Here is a 22,315-nt window from a genome sequence, read left to right as displayed (position 1 = left end):
TGAGCCCGTGGGTGTGGGTAAGAATAGCCGGTCGGAGGAGGGGGACACCTGTGTCAGGGTGTGCCAGCTAGTGCACTCGGGTTTTGAGGAAGAGTTCTCCAGACAAAGATTAGGATAGAAAGAAGTTTATTTACTTTTTCTTGGGTGGAAAAGGGCCAACACAGAAGCAAAGGAGGTAGAAAATGTTGGGAGAGAGAATGAGGTATTCAGCCTTTTTATTTAGGGGGTAAAGAAGGTTTATGGCCATAGCCAAATTAACAGGGTACTGCTGCGCCTGCTCCCTTCTTCCTTCTCGGCAGCAGGATGATAACAGAAACTGCAGCAGGATGTCAAAATCCAAGCGTTGGCTCCCCCGCCCCACCTTTCCTTAAAGACAGGATTATCTCTGCCCTGCAGATATGGCTGAGGCCTGAAGCTCGCACCCTGCTGTTCACTCAGGAACTCTGTAAAAGTAGATTCCCAAAGCAATTTTGAAAGAGAGAGATGGACATCTCTTTTCCTTCTGTTCAGCTCTTTTCAGAAATTGTGCAAAACAGAACTTCAGCAGGGTGCCTGTTATCGAGAGGATTCATAAGATTGATCTCTATTTCTAGGAAATCATGGGATTAGATGTTTTCCTCTTAAATTTTGCAAGGCCGCCCCTTTCACCATGGGGACACACGGTGTCACCTCATGGGTGGAATCAGCCCCACAGCTGGAACTAAGGCCCTCACGGCTCAGAGGGTGCCCCAGGCTGCAGAGCCAGTTGACAGAAAGTGCCCTTCACAGCTCACTGGGGTGGGGGTGGGGGAGGGCACAGGACAGGGTGGCAGGACCCTCCTTTTCCACTGGCTGACTAGGGGGCCTTTTGGGACTGGTTGGGAGGAGGGAGCCATTCAATGATAACCTTTTTTTGCCCCAAAGTCATCAAATTCACACTAAAAAATTGCAAAATACAAAATATATTTTTAAAAACGCAATAAAATCACTCATTGTTCTACCACTTAGATACACGTTATGAGCATGTTGTGCTTTTCCTTCCTATATTTTTCTTTGAGCATACATACTTTTCTTTTTCAAAATGCTTAATATAGTTTTGTATTAGAGCTCGATTTTTTTTCTCCCACCTAGCAATAGATGTGAGCTTTCCCATGTCATTTGAAATTATTTGAGAAACTGATTTGCTATGGCTGCATAATATTCCTGCAGGAAGCTATTTCCTCATTAGTTAATTAAGCCAGCCCTGCTGTTATTCTGGGACTTGGACGTCTCATCCTGGGAGAGCTCGGGGCGGGGGTCACCCAGCCCCAGTGTCCGGGGCTGGTTTCAGAGAATTGTGGTCTACCTAGTGATTAAGGATGTTGGGTGGGCACTCCTGATGCAACATATCTCCCCACCAACCTGTCATGGGGCCTGGAATTCCACTATTTAAAAATAGGCTCATTCTTCGGATCTTAAAGATTTTTTTCTTTTGCCTTCAAGTGCTCCCTATTAAGTACAACTCTAAAGCAAACTAAATTAAATTAAGTTGTCCTTAGTTGACACCATGCATAGGCAGCTCAGAGCAAGACGAGTACAAAAGTTGCTGAGAAGCAGGGTTTCCCAAGAAGCCCGCTGGGCCAGGAGTCCTAGACAGCCGCTAGTCCTGTGTCTTTGGGCCAGTGCTCCCGGGCCCCAGGCAACCTAGGAACAATGAGGGTGCGGGCTGGGTGATCGCATTGATCCCTGTCCTGCTTCTGTAAAACGGTACTGGAGCAGGCGGGTGAGAGGGAGGAGAGATGCTGCCATGTGGGCAAGTCCATAACGTTGCTGGGGTGGGGAGGAGGGGACATCAAAAGAAATAAAAAGACTGCATTCCTGTCCTCAGGAAGTTAGGTTGAATTGGCAGATAAGTGGGCACACACGTATTTGACAGATGCATGTATTTGGTCCCTTTAAGATATTTTAACACGTGAGTTGTATTTAACTCACGCTAGTTTTGAGCCCAGGGCCTCATGAAGCATATGTAACTCACACGTCTCTTCACCTTGGGAGCCCCAAGAACTAGTTTTCAAGTTGCATATAACTCATACACAGAAAACAATAAAAAAATTACAGATTTTTCATTAAGTTAGAAAGGATCATTTTGTTTTTGAATTTTTCATTCAATTTTCGTAATAAAACACCACGGCCCCAAGGAAAAAAAAATTATTTTTCTAGTGCGGCAGTCAATGTGTTAAGTGCTCTTACACAATAAATGCAATGAATCAGGAAAGGCAGGTAATCAAAGGTGGCTTCCTGGAGCTGGCGATTGAGCTACAAACTGGTCCCTAGCAGTGTTAGCATCACCTGGGAGCTTGTTAAAAATGCCAATTCTTGGCCCCCCAGGCCAGCCTTACTGAGCCATAACCTGTAGGCGCTCAGCAAACTGTTCCCTAAACTTTGAGAACCACTGATGCAAAGCTGATCAGCTCTGGCACTACCTGGGAACTTGTTAGAAATGCAGAGTCTGGCCCAGCGCAGTGGCTCCCGCCTGTAATCCCAGTACTTTGGGAGGCCTAGGCGGGAGGATCGCTTGAGCTCAGGAATTCGAGACCAACCTGAGCAAGAGTGAGACCCCATCTCTACTAAAAATAGAAAAATTAGCCAGTGCTGTGGCACACACCTGTAGTCCCAGCTACTCAGGAGGCTGAGGCAGAAGGCCCAGGAGTGTGAGGTTGCAGTGAGCCGTGATGACACCACAACACTCTAGCCTGGGCAACAGCTCTAGACCCTGTCTCAAAACCGAAACAAAACGAAAAACAGAATCTCAGCCTCTCACACCCTCCCCAGACGTGCATTTTAACAAGATCCCCCAGGGAATTCCAACACGCTGCAAGTCTGAGTGCTCTGCCCTGCCACGGAGCAGACCTGAGAGTGCCCAGGGATGGGAGGGAGTGTGGACTCCGGACAGTTCGTTTCACCAGGACTCCGGGGGGCACAGGTGGGCAGCAGTGATGTGCCTTCCTGGCTGTGGTGTCTGCAATGCCTTCTCTGCCCTCAGGTCCAGGGGACAGGGCCAGGAGAGATGGCTGGGAGGGCAAGGCACCTTCAGCCCCACCTCTGCCTTATGTTTTGCAGATTAATTTCATCCTTTTTATAAACATTCTAAGAATTCTGATGAGAAAACTTAGAACCCAAGAAACAAGAGGAAATGAAGTGAACCATTATAAGTAAGTGGAGCCCAAAGACCTAGGCATGCTCAGGCAACAAGCATTTACTGAGCACCTACTGTTTACTCAACTGGTGCTAGCTGTTGGAGATGGAGGAGAAAGGAAAGCCGTGGACCCAGTTCCAAGAAAATGGGGGCAGGTTGGGGGAACGGGTCTGATTGTGAAGCCTAAGACACTACTTGAGGGGGGGAATTAAGAACTCCCAGGCTGGAAGCCTGGAAGCAGAGATCTTACCCTGGGGGCAAGGCTAGTGAATCTGAGAGTAGGCTTCAGGGACCCAAATTCAGACGATGTGTAGGTACTATATATGTGTATTTTTCGGGGGAGAATGACCTTAGCTTTTTAAGGAGATGTGTGATCCAGAAATATTTAAAACCCGTAAGATGTTAAAGAGAGATGTGCCAGTTTGCTAGGGCTGCTATAACAAATGCGGCAGACTGGGTGGCTTAAACAATAGGCATTTTTCTCACAGTTCTGGAGGCCAGAAGCCCAAGACCGAGGTGTCGACAGGTTTGGTTTCTTCTGAAGCCTCTCTCCTTGGCCTTGCAGATGGTCCCGTTCTCACTGTGTCCTCCTGTGGCCTTTCCTCTGTGTATGGGCGTCCCTGGTGCCTCTCTGTGTGTCCAAATTCCTCTTCACAGGACACCAGCTGATTAGATTAGAGCTGTCAATGGAAAAGTAGCCAAACTCTGTAAAATAATTTAAAGAGGTTTATTCTGAGCCAAATTTGAGGACTGTGGCCTGGAGCCACACCCAAGAAGCCTTGAGCAAGCAGACTCGCTGTGGCTGGGTTACAGTTTGGTTTTATACATTTCAGGGAGACAGCGGTTACTGGTAAAGTCATAAATCAATGCATGCAATACATGGAAGGCGTCCATAGGTTTGGCTCCAAAAGGTGGGCTAACTCAAAGTGGGGGCCTTACAGCTTATAGGTGGGTTTAAAGACTCTTTGACTTATAATTGGTTAAAGACATGAAGCTTTTGTCTAAAGGCTTGGAATGTTTTAAGATAAGGAAGTCGGCTAATCAGAGACAAACCGCCAGACATATATTTGTTGTGTAAATTGAGGACCTGCAGGTTTGCCTTGCATAGCCTTAGGCCTGTCAATGAGTCACAAAGGATGTCTCCAATAAGGGAGGGGGCATGATGAGGCTTGTCTGACCTCCCTCCTCCTGGCAGACAATTCAGTTTTAGGATATCCCCTTGGCCGAGAGGGGACGGGGTTCTGGGGGTGAGCCTTAAGATTTTATTTTAGTTCACAGAGCCCACCCTAGAGGCCTCATTTTACTTAGCCACCTCTTTAAAGACCCTACCTCCAAATCCAGTCACGTTCTGAGATACTGGGGGTTAAGGCTTCAACATATGAAATTGTGGGGCAGGGCACAATTCAGCCCATAACAAATGCTAAAGACAAATGAGTGTCCAATAGAGGCTTTTCCCACGGTGTTTTGAATCCGAGAGCCTGGCAGTGGCCCAGATTACGTGGCGACAGATTTCCTTCCACGTCTCTCCAGACACAGGCTCCAACGTTGGGTGGAGCTAGGGGTCCAGGATGTAGTTGCCAAATGAAACACAGGATGCCCAGTTACACTGACATTTGGATAAACAACAAATAGTTTTCTTGTGCTTATACTCCCCAAAAGTTTCCATTGTTTATCTGAAACTCAAATTTAACTGGGCATCCTATGCTTTTCATTTGCTAAATTTGGCAACCCTAATGTGGGAGAAAACACAAGACCTTCTCCTTATAGATATTTACTATCTAACAAACAGGAAAGGCAGCTTTGCTCATATGGTGTTAGACACAGAGTGGCAGTAGTGAAGTACACTTATAAATAAATCAAGTTATTCAGGTGGGTGCTGATTTTTTTTTTTTTTTACTGATAGAGATATATGATCAGAAAGTTCTGGGATTGGCCATGAGTTGATAAGTGTTATATCCAGGAGATGGGTACGTGAGAGTTAGAAATTTTCCAAAATAAAAAGTGAAAACAGAAATCTTTGGGGACACTGTTGCCAAGCCTCAGCAATCTGTTGGAGCCGGGGAGTGGCAAAGCCGAGTGGCTGTGGGGAGGGGAGGGGGCAGGAGGGCGGCTGAGCAGGAGGCGGCAGTGCAGTCTCTGTCCCCAGGCGGCTGGCCAAGTCCACCCTCCTGCTGATCCCCCTCTTTGGCATCCACTACATCGTCTTCGCCTTCTCCCCAGAGGACGCCATGGAGATCCAGCTGTTTTTTGAATTGGCCCTTGGCTCATTCCAGGTAAGTGTCAGGGGCTGTGACTGCGAGCTGAAAAGAGTTCTCTCTGGCCTCAGAGAGAAGTGGAGGCCAGCCAGACAGCAAAGCAGGTCCTCCTGAAGTCCAGCGGACTTGGGAAGGGGGCTGCCTCATTTGGCAGAGACCCGGGGGAAGGTGGCGTAGGACCTGACTGTGCCGTGTGACCCTGGAGTGGGACCCATGACCCCAGGAGTTGCACGGAGGTGGGAGGTAAAACAGAGACTGCCAGGCGCGGTCGCTCACGCCTGTAATCCTAGCACTATGGGAGGCCAAGGTAGGAGGATCGCTTGATCTCAGGAGTTCAAGACCAGCCTGAGCAAGAGCGAGACACCGTCTTACCAAAAACAGAAGAGAAATAGAAGAGGAAAAAAAAAAAAAAAACTAGCCAGGTGTGTTGGCATGAGCCTGTGGTCCCAGCTACTCGGGAATTGAGGCAAGGAGGATCGCTTGAACCCAGGAGTTTGAGGTTGCAGTGAGCTATGATGATGCCACTGTACTCCAGCCTGGGCAACCAAGTGAGACTCTATCTCAACAAAACAAAACAAAACAACTGAGAGACGAGGGATTGACTCCAGGGAGGACAAAAAGGAAACGTAACCCCAGTACACTGTATTACACAGATCTCAACAGCATATCCGTAGTCAGCGGAACGTCAGTTCCGACAGCTGCGTCATCACTAGATCAAGCAGGAAGATGAGCCATGGGGGAGGTTAGAAAGACAACAATATCCTAAGTCTTCATACTGGGAAGTCCGTGGAAAATGCCCCAAACCAAAAAAATCCAGAAGTAGCAACATCAGCACATTATTTAGAATCAGTTAAGAGAGTTTCAAGCAGTAGTTGCCTCTGAGGAACAGGAAATAGGGGCAGGGGTGACAGGAGGCTGCTGGGTTTTGTAACAAAAACCATTTGACTCTTTAAAACCATGTGCATACAGAAATTAATAATAATAATAACACAAGTTATTAAAACTAAAACATGACTTAAAAAATAAAGAGAGAGAGGTGGAAAATCATCTACCTACTAATGCAACAGGATGTTGTGAGGTTAAAAATAAAAGTAAATGTATTTGCACAGAGGGAGCATTAACATAAATCCCAAACTTCACAATGTCATTTGTTTATCTACTCAAGGCTATTTCCTTCCAAAAATAATGTGATGTTGCTTTCAGGAAAAACATAGAGAAGATAAAAAAAATAAGTAGATGAAGGATCAGTGAAGAAAAAAGAATATAAAGATGGTTGAGGCTGAGCACGGTTTGCTCACACCTGCAATCCTAGCACTTTGGGAGGCCAACTTGGGTGGCTTGCTTGAGGCCAGGAGTTCGAGACCAGCCTGAGCAAGAGCGAGATCCCATCTCTACAAAAAATAAAAAAATATTTCTGGGCATGGTGGTGCACGCCTGTAGTCTCAGCTACTCAGGAGGCTGAGGCAGGAGGATCACTTGAGCCCAGGAGTTGGAGGCTTCAGTGAGCCATGATGACACCACTACAGTTTAGCCCCAGCAACAGAGTGAGATCCTGTCTCAAAAAAAAAAAAAAAAGGATGATTGAGTTCACACACACAAACAAATTTGATAAAGTCCTATAAAGGTGGGAGAGCTGGGTCATAAGTTTGGTTTGGAGCTTCCCAGTAGCCAAAGCAAAGACAGAAACAATTTGTTTCAAGATTTATGGCATCCATAAGATGAAGACAAACTAAGAAGCCCCATGATTATAGACTCTAGGGCCTGAAAGAAACTTCTTCCAGTGGGTTTTCCTAAAGGAATCAGGCCATCGTCAACAAGGTTTCCACAGTAGAATAGTATTGTCCAGCAGAGCCTTCACTGGGGAGGCCTTGGCCCCCAGGATGCTCCCCTCATCCCTGGAGCTCTGTTCAGGGCAGGGTCCTCCTCTTCCAGGTTCCAGGAAGGACGCATGGGAATACATCATTGAGCAGAACCAGGTCTTGCCCTATCCACCTTCAGACCTCACCCCAGAATGTCGCAGCACCCACTGCCAGCGACCCAGACCTCCAGAGAACCCAGCCTCTCGCCTAATCCATGATTCTTTTCCACTGGGCCAGACAGCCAGGGAGCTTTCACCACCTCTTGGTACCTCCAGCGGGGCCGGGCTCACAATGGCCCATTTAGCAGGTGGGGGTTTGAGGTCTAGTCAGGTGAAAGCACTGGACCAGGCTCAGAAAAGGGACCATGCTGAGAGCTTGGAGACCAGGTCTGCCTTGCCATGGATGGGACTTCCTGTGCCCCAGAGTTGGGGCATGTGGGTCGGGCTGTGAACCACCTCCCTGGGAAAATCTTTGTCAAGCAAAAACCAAAAGCATTTTCTTAATGTCCCTGTAGGAAAGTTTCTGAAGAAAAAGTATCTTTAAAATTTTATACATACATCTGTATGTACATGTTCTTATGTATATATACACACATATAAATAAAACACACGTGTGTGCGCATAGTCACATAAGAACATTTCTTTGACATACAGAAGTGAAGAGAATAGGATAATGAAGCCCCTATACCCTCCCCGGCTTCAGAAACGTCCCCTCACAGCCTGTCTTGTTTTATCTCTGTCCCCACCCACGTATCACATTATTTCATCTGTAAACATTTTAGTATGAATTTTTAAAAGACAGGGACTTAAAGAAGAACACACATACAACTACACTACCATTAACACTGTCATGCTTTTAGTACAGCCGGCTCTGAAGAGTTTTAATGACATTAAGAAATATTCATGGCCAGGATTGAGGCCAGGAGATGAAAACCAGCCTGCGCAACAGTGAGACTCCCATCTCTACAAAAAAAAAAAAAAAAAAAAAGTTAGCCGGGCGTGGTGGCTCATGCCTACAGTCCCAGCTACTTGGGGGGCTGAGGCAGGAAGATCACTTGAGCCCAGGAGTTTGAGGTTGCAGTGAGCTATGATGACGCCACTGCACTCTAGCTGGGGCAACACTGTGAGACCCTGTCTCTGAAAAAAAAAAAAAAAAAAAAAAAAAACTTTTTCAGAGCTGGTGGCACCCCTGTGCCTGTAGTCCCAGCTACTGGGGAGGCTGAGGCGGGAGGATTGCTGGAGCCCAAGAGTTCAAGACCAGCCTGGGCAACATAGGGAGACCCAGTCTCTTTAAAAAATATATATGTGTGTGTGTGTGTGTGTGTGTGTGTGTGTGTGTGTGTGTGTGTGTGTATGTATATATTCTTTAGTCCTCATTCTTAATGATCATAGAATAACTAGAATTTAGTGAACCTGCTGGCTTGTGTGAGGCTGGCCCTGCTTACACTTGGAGCACAGCTAACTCCCCCCTCCGAGCAGTGACAGTGCACCCTTGGATCCCAGGGCAGGTGAGACTTAGGCACGCTGCTGGCTCTGAGCTAAGAACACAGAGCTCCAGTCATGCTAAACCCCTCTGTGACTCAGTTCCCTCACCTGTAAAGTGGTGATCCTCCCACATTCCTCCAAGGGCTTTGTTGAGGATTAAATGAAGCCCCTGGAGCCCAGAATCCTACAATTACTTGGGCCAACCTGTGATCCTTGTCCAGGTTTGCTGTATTTCAAAGCCTGCCTTGAAGTGCTTCCCCTTCCCCCTCTGACAGTGGCTCCCAGACGGTGCAACCATCTGGGGATCTTTAAAAGCTGCTGATGCTCTCGCCCCCAAACATCTGGATTTGGGGAGTGCGACCTGGGCAAAAGCTCCGGTGATCCTAATGTGCAGCAAAATCTGGAAACCACTGCCCTGAGTAAGTGTTCCTGCCCCTCAATAGTCCTCATTGTACGCAGCAATCACTGATGCCTGAGATTCTAAGCAAACCTTCTAGTTTCGTCACTAACTCTTGTTAAAATGCCAACATCCCTGAGCAGTCGTACATATTGAGCCCACCAGAGACTTAATCCACAGGGTTGGTTCATCACCCCTTAGGGTCCTTTCCAACGTGGTAAGTACTATGGGCAGGCCTGGGTGGGACTAGGGAGGAGGGGTTGGGCCACCTAAGGTCAGAGCTGTGGCACTTGGGCCTCGTGGGGGACCCTGGGGGCAGTCCTGTAAGAGAGGGAAGGGTGGCCTGGGGTGCGTCCCTGAGAGAGGTGAGTAGGGAGGACATGCTGCAGAGACATCGCTTCCGGCGCATTCTGCAGGCCTCTTAGGCTCGAATCAGGCATCCCAGACTGAAGTCCCTCCCCCACAGAGCTCCACGCCAGGATCCTGGGGGCACCATCAGGAAGACAGGGAGCTCCAAATACCAGGGAGGGAGGGTCCTGATAGGCATAGACCCCTCCACGCCAGCGAACATAAAGTCCTGGCTGTGGAGATACATCCACCAGTCCGTTAAGCAGGGAGGTCAGACCCCACTGCTGGCTGGCTGGGACCTGTACCTAGTTTGTTCTGAACACATATTAGTTTTTCAATTTGAATTTGTTGTCCATGTTTAAACAGCTTCAGATTTCCGCCTTATCTTGAAAACAAGACCACACTGGGTGGGCCCAGGGTCTCACTCTGGGTGGACCACACCCCTCCCGCTGGGGTGGGCACACTTCGGTGCCGCCACCCCCTGCTTCCCCAGGGGCTCACCCTACTAACTCAGGTGAGCCGCCCGTCCCCACTGGTCCGAGGTAGCAGCCCCTGACACCATGTGTGTTCAAGGGCCTATGCTGGACACCAGGGACAACAGATAAGAGGGAGCTCGTCCTTGGCCCCAAGTTGCTCAGTGTAAGCCGGGTGTGCAGGCACAGCCAGGGGTGCTGTGGGTGGCCCACAGTAGGTAGCCCAAGCTTCCTCGAGGTAAGAGAGGTAGGGCAGTGAGCTTGGAGCTAGTGATTAAGGGCTTGGGGAGGAGGTTGGCCAGCTGTCCAAGCTGGGTGCTGAAGCACCTACACTAACCCTGGCTGCCTCTGCTCCCCTCGCAGGGACTGGTGGTGGCTGTCCTCTACTGCTTCCTCAACGGGGAGGTGAGTGACCTTGGGTTGCTTGGATGCCTGGGGCAGCTCCTAGCCCCGGATCCTGGTTCAGAAGGAGTCACCTGGGAAGGGTAATGGGGAGCGGGGTGGAATGGGCAGAGGGTGGCCCGGGCCTCAAGGCAGGGTGCCTGGCCATTCTTGTAGGAGTCTGAGCTCACTTAATGGGAGTAGCAGAATCACCTGGTAGGCTTGTTAAAACAATTGCTGGGCTCCACTCCCAGTTTCTGATTCAGCAAAAGTGTATTCTGTAGGTCTGGGCTGGGGTCTGAGAAAATGTTTTTTAACAAGCACTCTGGGTGATTCTTATCCATGGGCAAGTTCAGGAAACACCCGAGGAAGTACAGGCACCGCAGTGAGAACCCAGGCTCTACTGCCCTGCTGCTGGCTTGACGGGTGAGCTCAGTCACTCCCTTCTCTGGGCCTCAGTCTTCCCATGTGGGAAACAGGCAACTTGGAAGAAATGTCTGCAGCTCAGTCCCCCGAGACCACCAATGAGTGTTGACCCCTCAGGAGACTGCACACCCACTTTGGGGACTCTGGCCTTGCACAGAGCATTTGGGTCAGAACACGAGGCTCCGGGCACACAGAAAAGCTGTGTAATCAACACTAGTTACACTACTGCACACAAGTAAAGCCTTTCTGTGACTGTTGACCCTCTGTCTGGTTTGCCACACTTGAATGGGCATGACCTCTGATGTTTCCCAAACATCCGTTATCAAGGCTAGCCTCAAAGGTTGGGCTGTTCCATTTGGGGATTGTGAACAAATTTCCAAGAGCAACTCCCTAGGTCCTAGATAAGTTCAGAGCTTGGGTGCCTTCGTGGGAAGGAGTATCCAATGGTCCCAGGTACAGATCTGGATGTACGAGTTCTACAGTTTGTGAAACAAACCACAAGTCCTTTCGTTGGGATACAATGTAACAAGATCCCAGGTGTCGGTGCCTGGGGTAGAGTGTCCCTACTGGACAGAGGGGCTGGAAATGGTCGCGTGGCCTGCAAGTGAGGGGACAGCAGGACCGCTGCGCAGGAGTGGCAGGGCCTGTGCAGAGGCCCCAGGGGAGTGTGTGGGGCTCTGGGCACAGGGCTGTCCTCTTCTGGGCTGATGGCTGGTCTCTGGGGCAGGTGCAGCTGGAGGTTCAGAAGAAGTGGCGGCAGTGGCACCTCCATGAGTTCCCGCTGAGCCCCGTGGTCCTCAGCTCCTCCTTCAGCAATGGCACCAAGGCCAGCACCTCGGAGCAGAGCCAGACCACCTGCAGGGGCAGTGTCATCTGAGAGAATGGAGTGGGGCCACCATGGACAGAGGCTAACATGGCTCCTGAGAGGGCTGGACGCTGATCCCGGACAGCCCGTCTTCCCAGATGACACCCTGTGTGGGCAATGACCCTCTCCCAGGCCTTGGATTCCTCAGAACTGAACAGAAGGGACTTGGGACACCATGGCACAGGATAGGGCCTGGGATTTGGTCTGTTTGCTCTTCTGGGAAGAGCAATTCGGGGGTCCCCAAAGGTAGCAGGGAAATAAATGGGACCTGGGACGAGGTCTGGTCTATGTCCATCCTTTTGGCTTGACACAAGGTGAGGGAATATGCGCTGGCTCACTCACAACCCTTTCCTGCAGGAGGAGGGGTCCTCCCTGGTCCCCCAGCTGCAGTTTTTTAGGGACAAGCTTAGAAGCCCAGGCAAGGTGAGAAATGAAAGCCCTTGGCTCTAGGCAAATCCTGTCCCTCACTGCAACTCACCTGTATAGTAGCTCTCACCTGAGCTAAATTAATCTGATAAAGTCGCAGTGGAGGTCAGGGCAGCCCGAGGGCCCCCAGCCCCTTTTTAGTATCCCTGACATGGTATGAGGCACACCCCGGTTCTTCCTGCTCTTTTATAGCTGTCCACAACCTGGGAGGCAGGTGCAGCAGAAAATGGGATAGGATATTTTACAGATGAGAAACAGGTCCACCAAGACCCCATACTCACCAAGCTACTCAGCAAGGAGATGGAGTTTTGATCTCAAATGCCCATGCTCCCAGGCAGGGAGGGACAGAGGCCCGTTTCCTGCCCCACAAAGCTTTTAGGGACTTTCGTCTCACCCTGCACTCTGGCTCTCAGTTCCTCTGAGTACCTGGGCTCCATGCCCCCAAGTGAGGATGAAAGAGGACTAAATATTTGAACCCTTTTAAAAAACAAAACCTACTAGTGCTCAGGGTGTAGCGTTCTGGAAAGCAGAGACAACTCCTGCCAGTGTTGAGGGAAAAGCATCTTGCTTGTGGGTGGGCCAGCTCTAGTCCTGGCTTTGGGTGACCCTGGACAAGTGTGTCCCTCTCTGGGCCTGGCTCCCCACCTCCACACCTCCCCTCCTTACCCCCTCCACCCCTTAGAGACTGCCCCAGCTTCCTACTTCCCAGGCTAAGGTGTGGCCTGTGGGTTAATGCGCTCTGCTCGCCGCAGAACCGAGCAGTCCACAGACACCCTTCTGGGGTGATCACAATTCTGCCCAGCCTTGGAGTCCACACCTTACATACTATGCCCACTGCCTCCTGACTCCGCGTCTGGAATAAGAATTTTTAAAAATCGCAATAGAGGTAGCTATAGGCACCCAGGCCAGCCCAGGAAGGGGACCTGCAGTGACAAGGGCAGGGAAGAGCCCCAAAACCCCATGCAATGGGAGCTAGAACGCAGGGAAAGCCAGAATTTACCCAGTGGGGGAACGGAAGGGACCCGTGTAGAACAAAATGGGCTGAGGGCAAAGACCTCACCTACTTCTGGGCAGAAAAGGGACTGGAAAGGGAACAACTTGAACAAAAACGCAGAGCTGCTGGCAAGGATGGAAATCTCCACTGGTCCCCGGCCGCCTTCACCTCCACTCATCCCAGGACAGCTGTTGATCATTACCCAGGGCTGGCTGTAACCCGCACCCCCTGGGAGTCCAGCAGGTCCAGGTACGTGCTCTTTGAAATGTGTTCTAGGATCGGAAATGGTACCCTGAGGCTGCTGTCTGACCCCTACAAAAGAGGAACACGCACACACACTGGCCTTGGGGAGGACTGTGTATTCAGAAGTCAGGTGGGCTCCTGGGAGGGCTTGCTCAAGCAAGAACTCTTCTCGAAGGAGAAAGGAAATCCACCTTCAAGCAGGATTCTGACAGGCAGAGTCCCCAGTCCCCAGGGGGGGGACAGCCAGCTGCTAGAAGCTAGGGTTATCCACAAGTTGTGAGGCTCCCACAAAGGGCAGGGGTCAAACCAAGTCAAGTGGTTTGAAAACTACTACGTGCAAGACATTCTGAGGGAATCTTGAACTCTGCGTCCTTGACATGGCCAAAACTAAAGCCAGGGACATATGCATGGAAGCCCTTTCGGCTGGTGGAAGAAAGTCCTGGGCACTGATTGGACCCTCAGCTGCAAGAATGACCCATTCTTAGCAAGCCTGGGCACTCCTGGGATCCCATAGCCCATATCCCAGCATGGCGTCAATAAAATAGGCGTGAACCGGGCTTGGCTGTGCAGCTAGCCCAGGCACCAGCTACTCAAGCTGCTTCCAAATCTATTCCAGTCCAGGGAAGAAAACTCAAGAAAAGTTTAAAAATGTTTTTCTTCTTCTATAATCAATGCCCTACTAATTTGGGCGAGGTTGTGCAGCCGGTGGCACTGACGCACCCTCCTGGCCTCCAGGCCTGCAGACCAGCTGCAGAGGCCCCTGGGCCATTTCCGGCCGACCACCCAAAGGAGCAGCAGTCTCAAGGTCACTGTCCTACTCCAGCCCACCAGAGGCCACATGTTGGAAAAGTCCCATCCTGACCACACTTTCTTGTAGAACCTGATGTCCCTGGGTTGCGGGGGGGCCCTAAAATTTCCTTGGTTGTTGCCAGGGATGGGTGATGCTGTTGATGTGAAGGCCACTGACGGCGTTCAGGAAGAAGAGAAAGGAGGCAGTGAATTCGCACCAGAACATCAGGGTGAAGCCGATGAGCGTGACCTGGTTCCTGAGCAGGATCACAAAACCCAGGAGCCCCCCGCAGGAGAGGACAAAAGAGACCAGGAGGAGGACGGAGCCCATGGCCCACTTGCGCCGTGAGTGGACGTCGTCATACACCTGGGACACCATGAGGAGCTCCAGGCCAAAAATGGCGGCCACCACGGCCAAGGCGCTCACGGTGCGGGCCAGGCCCACGCCCACGGCCAGCCCGGGCACGTGGGCCTGACCCAGGTCTCTGAGGCAGCGTGGCTCGCTCTGGTTGGTGGCGGTGCAGTAGTGCCACAGCCCGAAGAGCCGGTCCCCGGCCAGGAGCCAGTGCCCATCACAGATGGAGACGGAGGACAGGACCACGGCCAGGGAGGCACACGTGATGATGAGGGTCCGGATGAAGGATTCAAAGAAGGACCGGCGGGGCCTCCTTTGGCCCAACAGCCTCTGGGCCTGGAAGACACCACGGGAAGCACTGTGTCAGTGAGGGCCCTCCAGCCCCTCCAGGAAGACCCCCGAACAGGTCTTCCAGCTCTCACAGCCTCGGTTTCTCTCAGTTTCTCTCTGGTCTCATGTGAAGCCTGGATGCCCCCTTTCCTCATGGCTTCCGCAGCACAGACCCACCTTCTCGGGGAGCCCTTTCCCACTCCACCTGTCCTCCGTCCTCCACCCTAGACTGTACGTGTTTACAGTCCACGATTCACCAGGCACGAGGAGTGCCCTGACCTTTCTCCCTTTCACGATCTTTATAGTGGGTGAGAAATCCAACGGACTGGCAAATCCTAGTCGGTTCCGAATTCAGAAAACCTGCTTGCCTGGACATGCAGCCGGCGTAGGTTTCTTTGTGTGTAAAACAAGAATCCTGTCTGGCAGGGCTGGAGGGTGTACCAAGCGTATCAACACCTCCCCAGGACACGGCCATTCTGTCCTGACCCCCACTCACCTGATCCCACACCCCCTACTTCGGTGCAGGACTCCATGTTACTGCCTCCTTTCTGTCTATCCTCAAGTGATGTTTGCACCTTGCCCTGCAGACTTGCACAGCCTGCACCCCTCCCAGAGCTTGCCAACCACACTGTTCTGGCAGCTTCTAGGTGTGGGGAAGCCACTGCGGCTCCCCTCAGCCTCTGGTGCAGCCATGGAATGGGGCACCCCCACCTTGGTCTCCTGGCAAGCCAGGCTAGGTGTCCAGTGAGAAGTCTCTTATCTCCCAGACCTGCGACACCACCTGGGCACCGATCCCAACCCCTGACCCAGAAAGCAAAAGAAAGAAATACTTCAAAGAGTAAAACTCCTTACACAGCCCACAAGCCTGCATGATCCTCTCCCTCCTCCTCCAACTTCAGCTCCCAGCCAACTCCCCCTGGGCACGCTTGGCCACAGCAGCCCTCTTCCCATGCCTAGAACTCTTCCCTAAGACCTACTGGCCCCTTGGCCTGAAAAGGCTCTTCTGTAGCTTCCTCTGCCCCTCCAGGACGACTCCTCTTCTCCATTCTCCATGTCTCAGCTTAAAGTCTCCTCTGCAGCGAGGTCTTTTCTGCCCACCCAACCCAGAGCAAGTCCCTCCTGGTATTCTGCGTCAAGCACCTGTTCGTTCCCTTCACCATTCTGACCGCAGTCTGTAGTTACGTATTGCTGTCTGTCTCACGCAGACACTACGTTCTCCGGGAAGGCAGGGCCCCTGTGTTTAGCCACCACTGTGTCCCCAGTACCTGGCAGTGTTTGACCCGGGCATTCAGTGGGTGCTTGAGGAAGAGCTGTGGAATAAATGATGGGTCAAGTTCACAACCACTGTCATTTCTACCTGAAGCTCCCTTCAAACCACGTCTCCTGCCCAGTCACAAATGAAATCATCCTCTTTACAGCATGTATAGAAGTAGCCAGGCTACATCCCAGTTTGGGAGGTAAGCAAAGCAGACAGTCACTGCTAAGAAACCAGAGAATGGAGAAATGAGGACCTTGGAGGGTGCACCCCAAGCCATGTGCCAAAGGAGACTTCCAGAGGCAAGTCTGGGCCACATGTCTCCCTGAGGGACATAGGGCAAAGCCTTGCTCCTGGGAGACTCCTGTGGCCAGAGCCCAGCAAGCCTGTCTGCAAACATGCCACAGATGCAGGCGCTACTGCTGATTTCAACCCCAGGGATACAGGAATAAGGAAGCAGTTTGCTTTCAGCACCTCTAAGGAGGATCCTATTTTATTCTCAAACCTGTGAGGTTGGCAGAGTAGGAAGCTCTGTTGGGAGTACGTAAAGAGGGAAACTATGCCAAGGGCAGGTGACTTGCCCAAGATCACTCACCTAAATCAGAACAATGCTTGTTATAGCTGCCCAGACAATTGTATAATGTGCAGGAGGTGGAATCCATTCAGCTAAAACATACTGACTCTCAAACTGTCCCAACTGCTTCCAGGAGGGGCTTGCAGGCACTGAAGTGGGGGTGCCTGGGGAAGCTGAGCAGGCTGACTCTGGACCCCCTTCCTCACTTCAGCCACCACAGATCCCTGCAACCTGCTCGAGACACTAGGGTTCCAAGAATCTGTTTTGCTTTTTATTATAAAAAAAAAAAAGGATCTATTGGTAAGAAACAAATCAAAAAAAAAACCTTTGAACACCTCTGTGTCTACTCTACGAACCATTAGAGGTGTTTGTCTTTGGGGAGTTTCTTAACCTCTTTGCCCCCTGCTTTCTCATTTATAAAATGAAGTTGGTGACACCTGCAGGAAAGCAGTAGCCAGGAAAGCACCTGGTAAGGTTACAACATCCCTAGAGATTGACATGGTTCTAGGAGGGGAGAGCCCCAGATGCAGAGAACAAGTCAGAGGACCACAGCACCCAGAAACCTTTTAACTCTAGACACCAGGCTGTCTGGAAGAGGCACATACTGTTCCTTCCTCAGCCCCACCTGTCCTGGACACAGACTGGACTTTAATCTCCAGGCCCTCAGACCTCATGCTGGGATCAGAAGGCAAAGACAGCTGACCTCATTTCATCTCTTTCCCCTCCCATCCCAAAGCAGGGCTTCATTCGAACTCTCTGGCCACGACTACAACTCCCAAGGATTAGAAGAGATCATGTATATTAAAGATGCGTGTGGCTATAAATAATATTAATAACACGTACTGGAACCTTCATTCCTAACCACTGGGCACTGCAGCCCATGTTGTGGGTGCCTTTGCCAGCAGCTTTCAGTAATTCTGGGCTTGGAATGAGCAGCTGGAGGGCAGGTGGGCAGTGGAAAAGAGGGGAAGAGGGCAGTCCTGCCCCTATCCTGCCGGCCCCCAGCTGGGTGACTTTGGGCAATCACTTAAATCTCTCTGGGCCTTGACTTCCTCTGCTAAAAAAAAGAAATGCAAGTGTTTCCCTTTTTCATCTGCAACCCTGAATGATTTCCAGTGACCTGTAGAACAAGGTAGCTTGACACCCGGGCTACTGAGTTCAATGCCATGGTCTTGTCCTCCTCTGTAACCCAGGCCCTCACCTGCTCCCCTCAACCAACAGCACCCCAAGTAGACCCTGGGCTCCTCCCTACTCATTCCCTGCATCCACCACATGTTTCCCATACTGGCTCCCCTCACCACCCACTCTGCCCAGGCCCAGGTGAGGCCATCGCCACCGCCATTGCCGACATCCTGAAATTTCTCCAGCAGCCTTCTAGTGCGTAGGCCTGCCTCTGTTCCTTCAGCCCCAGCCTGGCCCACCCCTCCCTGCATGACCCAGCTCTCGCTTTGTACCTGTGTTTGACCTCTGCCAATTATGGTTGCTGTGGGGGTGCAGAGTTATCCCCCTAAAGTGCTTAGAACAGTCCCTGGCACGACCTCCCTCCCTGGAGCCTGTGGCCTCCCACAGCCCAGAGTTCTCCTCACCTTGCTACCAGTCCTCCTCCTCCTCCTCCCCTGCTGAAGTTAATCCTGCCGACAATTTATGCACCTTTTACTTATGCATTCACTTCTCCATTCCTAGTTTCCAAGTCTCTCTCCGCAAATGGACTGCAAGCTCTTGAGGGGAGAGACCACACCTGGTCCCAGCCTTCTGACGGTGTCCCAGAGGGCTGCCAGGTCACGTTCAAGATAAGCCCCAGAACAAAGAGGAGGAGCTCGCTGCCCCCCACTCCCTGCCCCACGCGATGGGAAGAGGTCCTGGCTAAAGGCGGTTTGGGGGCTGGCCTGCGGGTGGGGTTTCTCCCATTAGAGAAGGGCCGAAGGGGGCCAGGGGGATTTGGAGCCGGGAAGTCCAGGGTCTGAATGATTCTGTGACTTGGCCGCCCGCTTACTTAGCAGTGGCCTGTGGGTAGGTTACTTCTGAGTCTCAGCTACGTCATCCATGAAATGGGCGAAGCAGGACCTACGAGGTCGGAGGCTCGGGAACGCCGAGCAGGTGTAGCCCGTCAACCGGCTCCGGAATGGGTCTGGAGGCGGGACGGGAGGCGGCGAGCTGGTGGGTGCCGGCGCCGAAGGGAAGCTCGCCCGCCGCCACCGGGCCGCGACCGCCACCCACGGACTTCCCTTCGGAGAGCGGCGGGCCGGAGGGGAGGGGAGGGGGTAGGGACGTGTAGGTTCTCGGCCAACAGAAACATCTGGCACCAAGCTAAGGAGAAACCAAATCTTGGGGATACCGGCCCTCCGTCACCAGTCTTTGCTCTGCGGTGTCCCGCGCCCCGGCGAGTCCACCCCACGCCCAGCACCCCAAACGCGGCCCCGCTCCCAGAAAGTTCCGACTTCCCAAGAGACGCACCCCCCGTTACATAAGCCTCACTTTGCAAGTCGATTCTGCCCGCCCGACACCCCAGACGCGCCTCATTTCTGACAAAGGAGGGACCCCCTATGGTGAACCTGACCGAAAGTTCGCTGGGGACCCCAAAGAGAAGCGGAAAAATCCTTCCCAGGGAAGTTTGCGAGCCAAGGGCGCAGGGGGCGTCCGCGCCGCAGGAACGGCGTTGGGGGGCGGGCGCCCCGGGTCGCGTCCCGCGCGGCAGGTTCGCTCGGGACCCGGCAGGTTTGCTACGGGGGGCGGGCTCGCGGGGCGCTGGCACCCCGAGTCCGGGGCTGGAGCGCGCAGCGGTGCGACCCTCCCTCCTCTCCCGCCCGCGGTGGGGCAGCACCCGGGGTACCTGCACAGCGATGGCCGTCATGCTGCGCCGGGGTCGCCGCGCTGCCGCCGCTCGGCCGCCGCCGGGCCACCGACTCCCGACGTCTCCCCGGGGGCGGAGCGGGCGGCGGGGGCCGGGCGGGGGCCGGGCGGGGGCAGGCACCGCCGAGCAATTAACCCGGGCGGGCTCCGCTGGCCCCGCCGCCCTCCGCGGCTCGGGAAACGCTGAGTCGGCGAGAGCGGGAGCCGAGGGGAGGACCCGGCCCGCGGGGGGAGGGATCCCCGGGTCCGAGGGAGGGGCCCGGGAGTCGCTACGTCGCTCCCGAACCTCCGAGGGCCGCTTCGCCTGGGGCGCAGATTCCTCGAGGGCCGGGCTGGCGACGGAGGGCCCGGAGGATTCGATTCCAGTCCCAGCGTGTGGAGTGGAGCCTCTGGGCGAGGCGGCAGGGTCCGCGGGGAGGAGGCCAGCGTCCGGGCGCTGCTACCTTCACCACCCGCTGTGTGACCTTGGGCTGCTTAGTTAACGTCTCGGAGCCTCGGTTCGTGAGATAATATACATGAAAGGTCGGCCTCTTGCGGGGGCCCTTGGTAAACGTGGACGGAGTGGAACCTTTTGGGGATAATCCTACTTAAGTCGCTAAAAACCTGCGTTCCTTCTGGTCGCCTCAGGAACTACCAAAAAGGCAAATATGCCAAACAATTGTAATTGTTCTTTCTGCACTTTGATGGGACCTGAGTTCTTAAGGAGGCAGCACATAAAGGTCCCCACCCCAAAAAGGGTGGAGGTGGGAGGAGGGACCAGGGGCAGCAAATTTCTACTAACCACGTCCCCTCCCCCTTCCTCAATTGTGGGGAAGTGTGCGGTGGTGGAGCCAGGCTTCCTGCTTAAGGGAAAGCATGACCCCTAACTAAATGGGGTAAATTATCTGGCTCATTCAGGCAGGCAGGCAGCTCCCCTGTGACTTTACCCAAAGTCATTCAAAGCAACTGCGCTTACCTCTGTTTTCCTGCTACAGCCCTGTGACAACTGTCTATGCATCTCCCACTTAGATGTTCACTGGATTCCATCCCTGCCTGGAAGACCTTGTAAAACCCTTTAACCCAGTCCTGGGGCTTGACAGATGGAGAAACGGGGGCCCAGGTACAGGAGGAGGGCTTTGCCCACAGCCCCCCACGTTCAGAGTTCACGGGACAACCAGGACTCCACTTAACTGGCAGGCCCAGTCTGGGTCTGAGTTCTTGTCACTATTCTACATGGGAATCACCTGGAGGGTTTGTAAAACACAGGTTGCTGGGCCCCACCCCAGAGTGTCTGACTGAGTAGGTCTGGGGTGAGGGCGAAGCCCCAGGTGATGCTGCTGCTGGTCTGGGGCCCCCTTGGAGAACTGCTGAGCTCAGGCAAGGGGCCGCTGGCCAGGCCCAGCCAGCTTAGCCCTCTCTGCTCTCGGGCCTTCCCTCCATGCCCCCCACCTGCCTCCGCCCCCATCAGGGATGTCAGAAACCAGGCACCCCTCCTCCACAGCTCTAGGCTCTGGAGGAGGGGCTCACGTGGGAAAGAAGGACCTGGCCCTGTTGGGGGTCCCTTACACTAAACCCTAGAACACTCTGTGGGAGGGACGTTCTGAGTGGCAGCATTTCACCTGACCAGGAGGGGAGTGGCCGGGATTAAAATGAGGAGGAACTGTCAGGCTGGGTAATCTGCACCCACCATGTGCCTTTTAAGATTTCGTGTATGTGGTCGGGCATGTTTGGGGATATGTTGCCAGTTATGCTTTGTTGGTAAGAATAGAAAAGTCTTGAATCAGTAGAATTTAGAGCAACCTGTCTTGTCAGCAAGACAGCTGGAGAAGCAGAAATGACTTAGGAATAATAAGGAGGAAGTGACTTTCTAGTTCCAATCATCTTATGCTCATAAGAAAACAAGGGACATGGGGCCGGAGTCTGGGTGGAATTTGAGCTAAGAGGCTAAGATCTCAGACCCTCCTAGGTATTTCCTCTGTCTTGGGGGGTTGGAGTGGAGCAGGAAGTGGCAGGACCCCATCCCTTAGTGTACTCCCAACCCCTGGGGAGAAAGGCAGATGAAGGCCAGGGGATGAATGTCCTAGAGGCAGGGAGTTTTAGTGAGATGTGGCCATGGCAGAGGTGGGGGTTGGATGACAGGGTGAGACCCCAGATGTTAAAACCAGAAACAGTGTGGGTATGGGTGGTGGGCTCTGGGACAGCACAGATCCTCCTATTGCTTGACTTTCTCTACCTTTTCTCCAAATTGTGACGCATTCAACACCTGTCCCTCCGTGACCCCAACTCTTAAGCCTGGCTAGGGTTAGGGAAAGAGGAATGGCATAAAGAAATGGAGGAAGTGGCCCGAACCCCACCCCTGTGACCACTCTTGTCTGATGAGGAAGACTCAGGCACGTTTCTGAGAGAATTCCAAATCTAATGGTAGGGACACAGGTACTGATCAGTGAAATCAACAAGCACTAGATCCATTGGCCAGTCAACAAGCACTCTCTCACCTCTGGGCCTTTGTACTTGCTGCTTCCTCTGCCCGAAATGTTCTTCAAGATATTCGCATCCAAGGAAGCCAGTGCAGTGGCTCGTGCCTGTAATCCTGGCTACTTGAGAGGCTGAGGCAGGAAGATTACTTGAGCTCAGGAATTCAAGATGAGCCTGGGCAACATTGCGAGACCCTGTCTTTTAAGAAAAAAAAAAGATATTCCCATCTAAGACTGACCACCTCACTCCTTTGAAGTCTGAGCTCAGATGTCACCTTATCAAAGAAACCAACCATGACCCCCATGTCTAAAACAGTCCCCCATTCTCTTTTCCCTTCTGCCCACACACATATATTTATTTGTCCCCTCCCTATGGTGTGAGCCCCAAAAGGCCGAGGACATTG

At 52.5% G+C, this 22,315-nt stretch overlaps 2 protein-coding genes across 4 annotated transcripts in view; one reads left to right on the top strand and one right to left on the bottom strand.

Moving 5' to 3' along the window:
• Nucleotides 1–11,916, top strand: part of SCTR (secretin receptor) — a 75,569-nt gene extending 63,653 nt beyond the window's left edge. For 2 of the 3 annotated variants that reach the window (XM_045559145.1, XM_045559146.1), the window contains 4 exons: nucleotides 3,079–3,170; nucleotides 5,301–5,427; nucleotides 10,334–10,375; nucleotides 11,505–11,916. In XM_045559145.1, coding sequence (XP_045415101.1) covers nucleotides 3,079–3,170; nucleotides 5,301–5,427; nucleotides 10,334–10,375; nucleotides 11,505–11,654 — 411 coding nt within the window. In that variant the 3' untranslated portion in view covers nucleotides 11,655–11,916. The remainder of the gene's footprint in view (nucleotides 1–3,078; nucleotides 3,171–5,300; nucleotides 5,428–10,333; nucleotides 10,376–11,504) is intronic. The other variant, XM_045559147.1, reaches the window with a different exon arrangement.
• Nucleotides 11,917–13,401: 1,485 nt separating this feature from the next.
• On the bottom strand, nucleotides 13,402–19,529 carry TMEM37 (transmembrane protein 37). Its single transcript, XM_045559148.1, has 2 exons — nucleotides 19,439–19,529; nucleotides 13,402–14,785 (listed from the first exon to the last, which is right to left on the bottom strand). The coding sequence occupies exons 1-2, from the start codon at nucleotides 19,457–19,459 to the stop codon at nucleotides 14,213–14,215; spliced, it is 594 nt and encodes a 197-aa protein (XP_045415104.1). The 5' UTR covers nucleotides 19,460–19,529; the 3' UTR covers nucleotides 13,402–14,212.
• Nucleotides 19,530–22,315: the final 2,786 nt, after the last annotated feature.

The sequence above is a fragment of the Lemur catta genome, chromosome 8 (assembly GCF_020740605.2).
Source record: "Lemur catta isolate mLemCat1 chromosome 8, mLemCat1.pri, whole genome shotgun sequence".
Lineage (NCBI taxonomy): Eukaryota > Metazoa > Chordata > Mammalia > Primates > Lemuridae > Lemur > Lemur catta.
Note: the sequence above shows the minus strand (reverse complement) of the source record. Positions and strands in the feature narration are given on the sequence as shown.

What these genes read in the sequence shown, in the direction of transcription:
- TMEM37 (XM_045559148.1), bottom strand. Translation starts at nt 19,459, where the DNA reads ATGACGGCCATCGCTGTGCAG. An exon ending in TGACGGCCATCGCTGTGCAG is followed by an intron (nt 14,786 to 19,438) that starts GTACCCCGGGTG and finishes GGTGTCTTCCAG; the next exon opens with GCCCAGAGGCTGTTGGGCCA.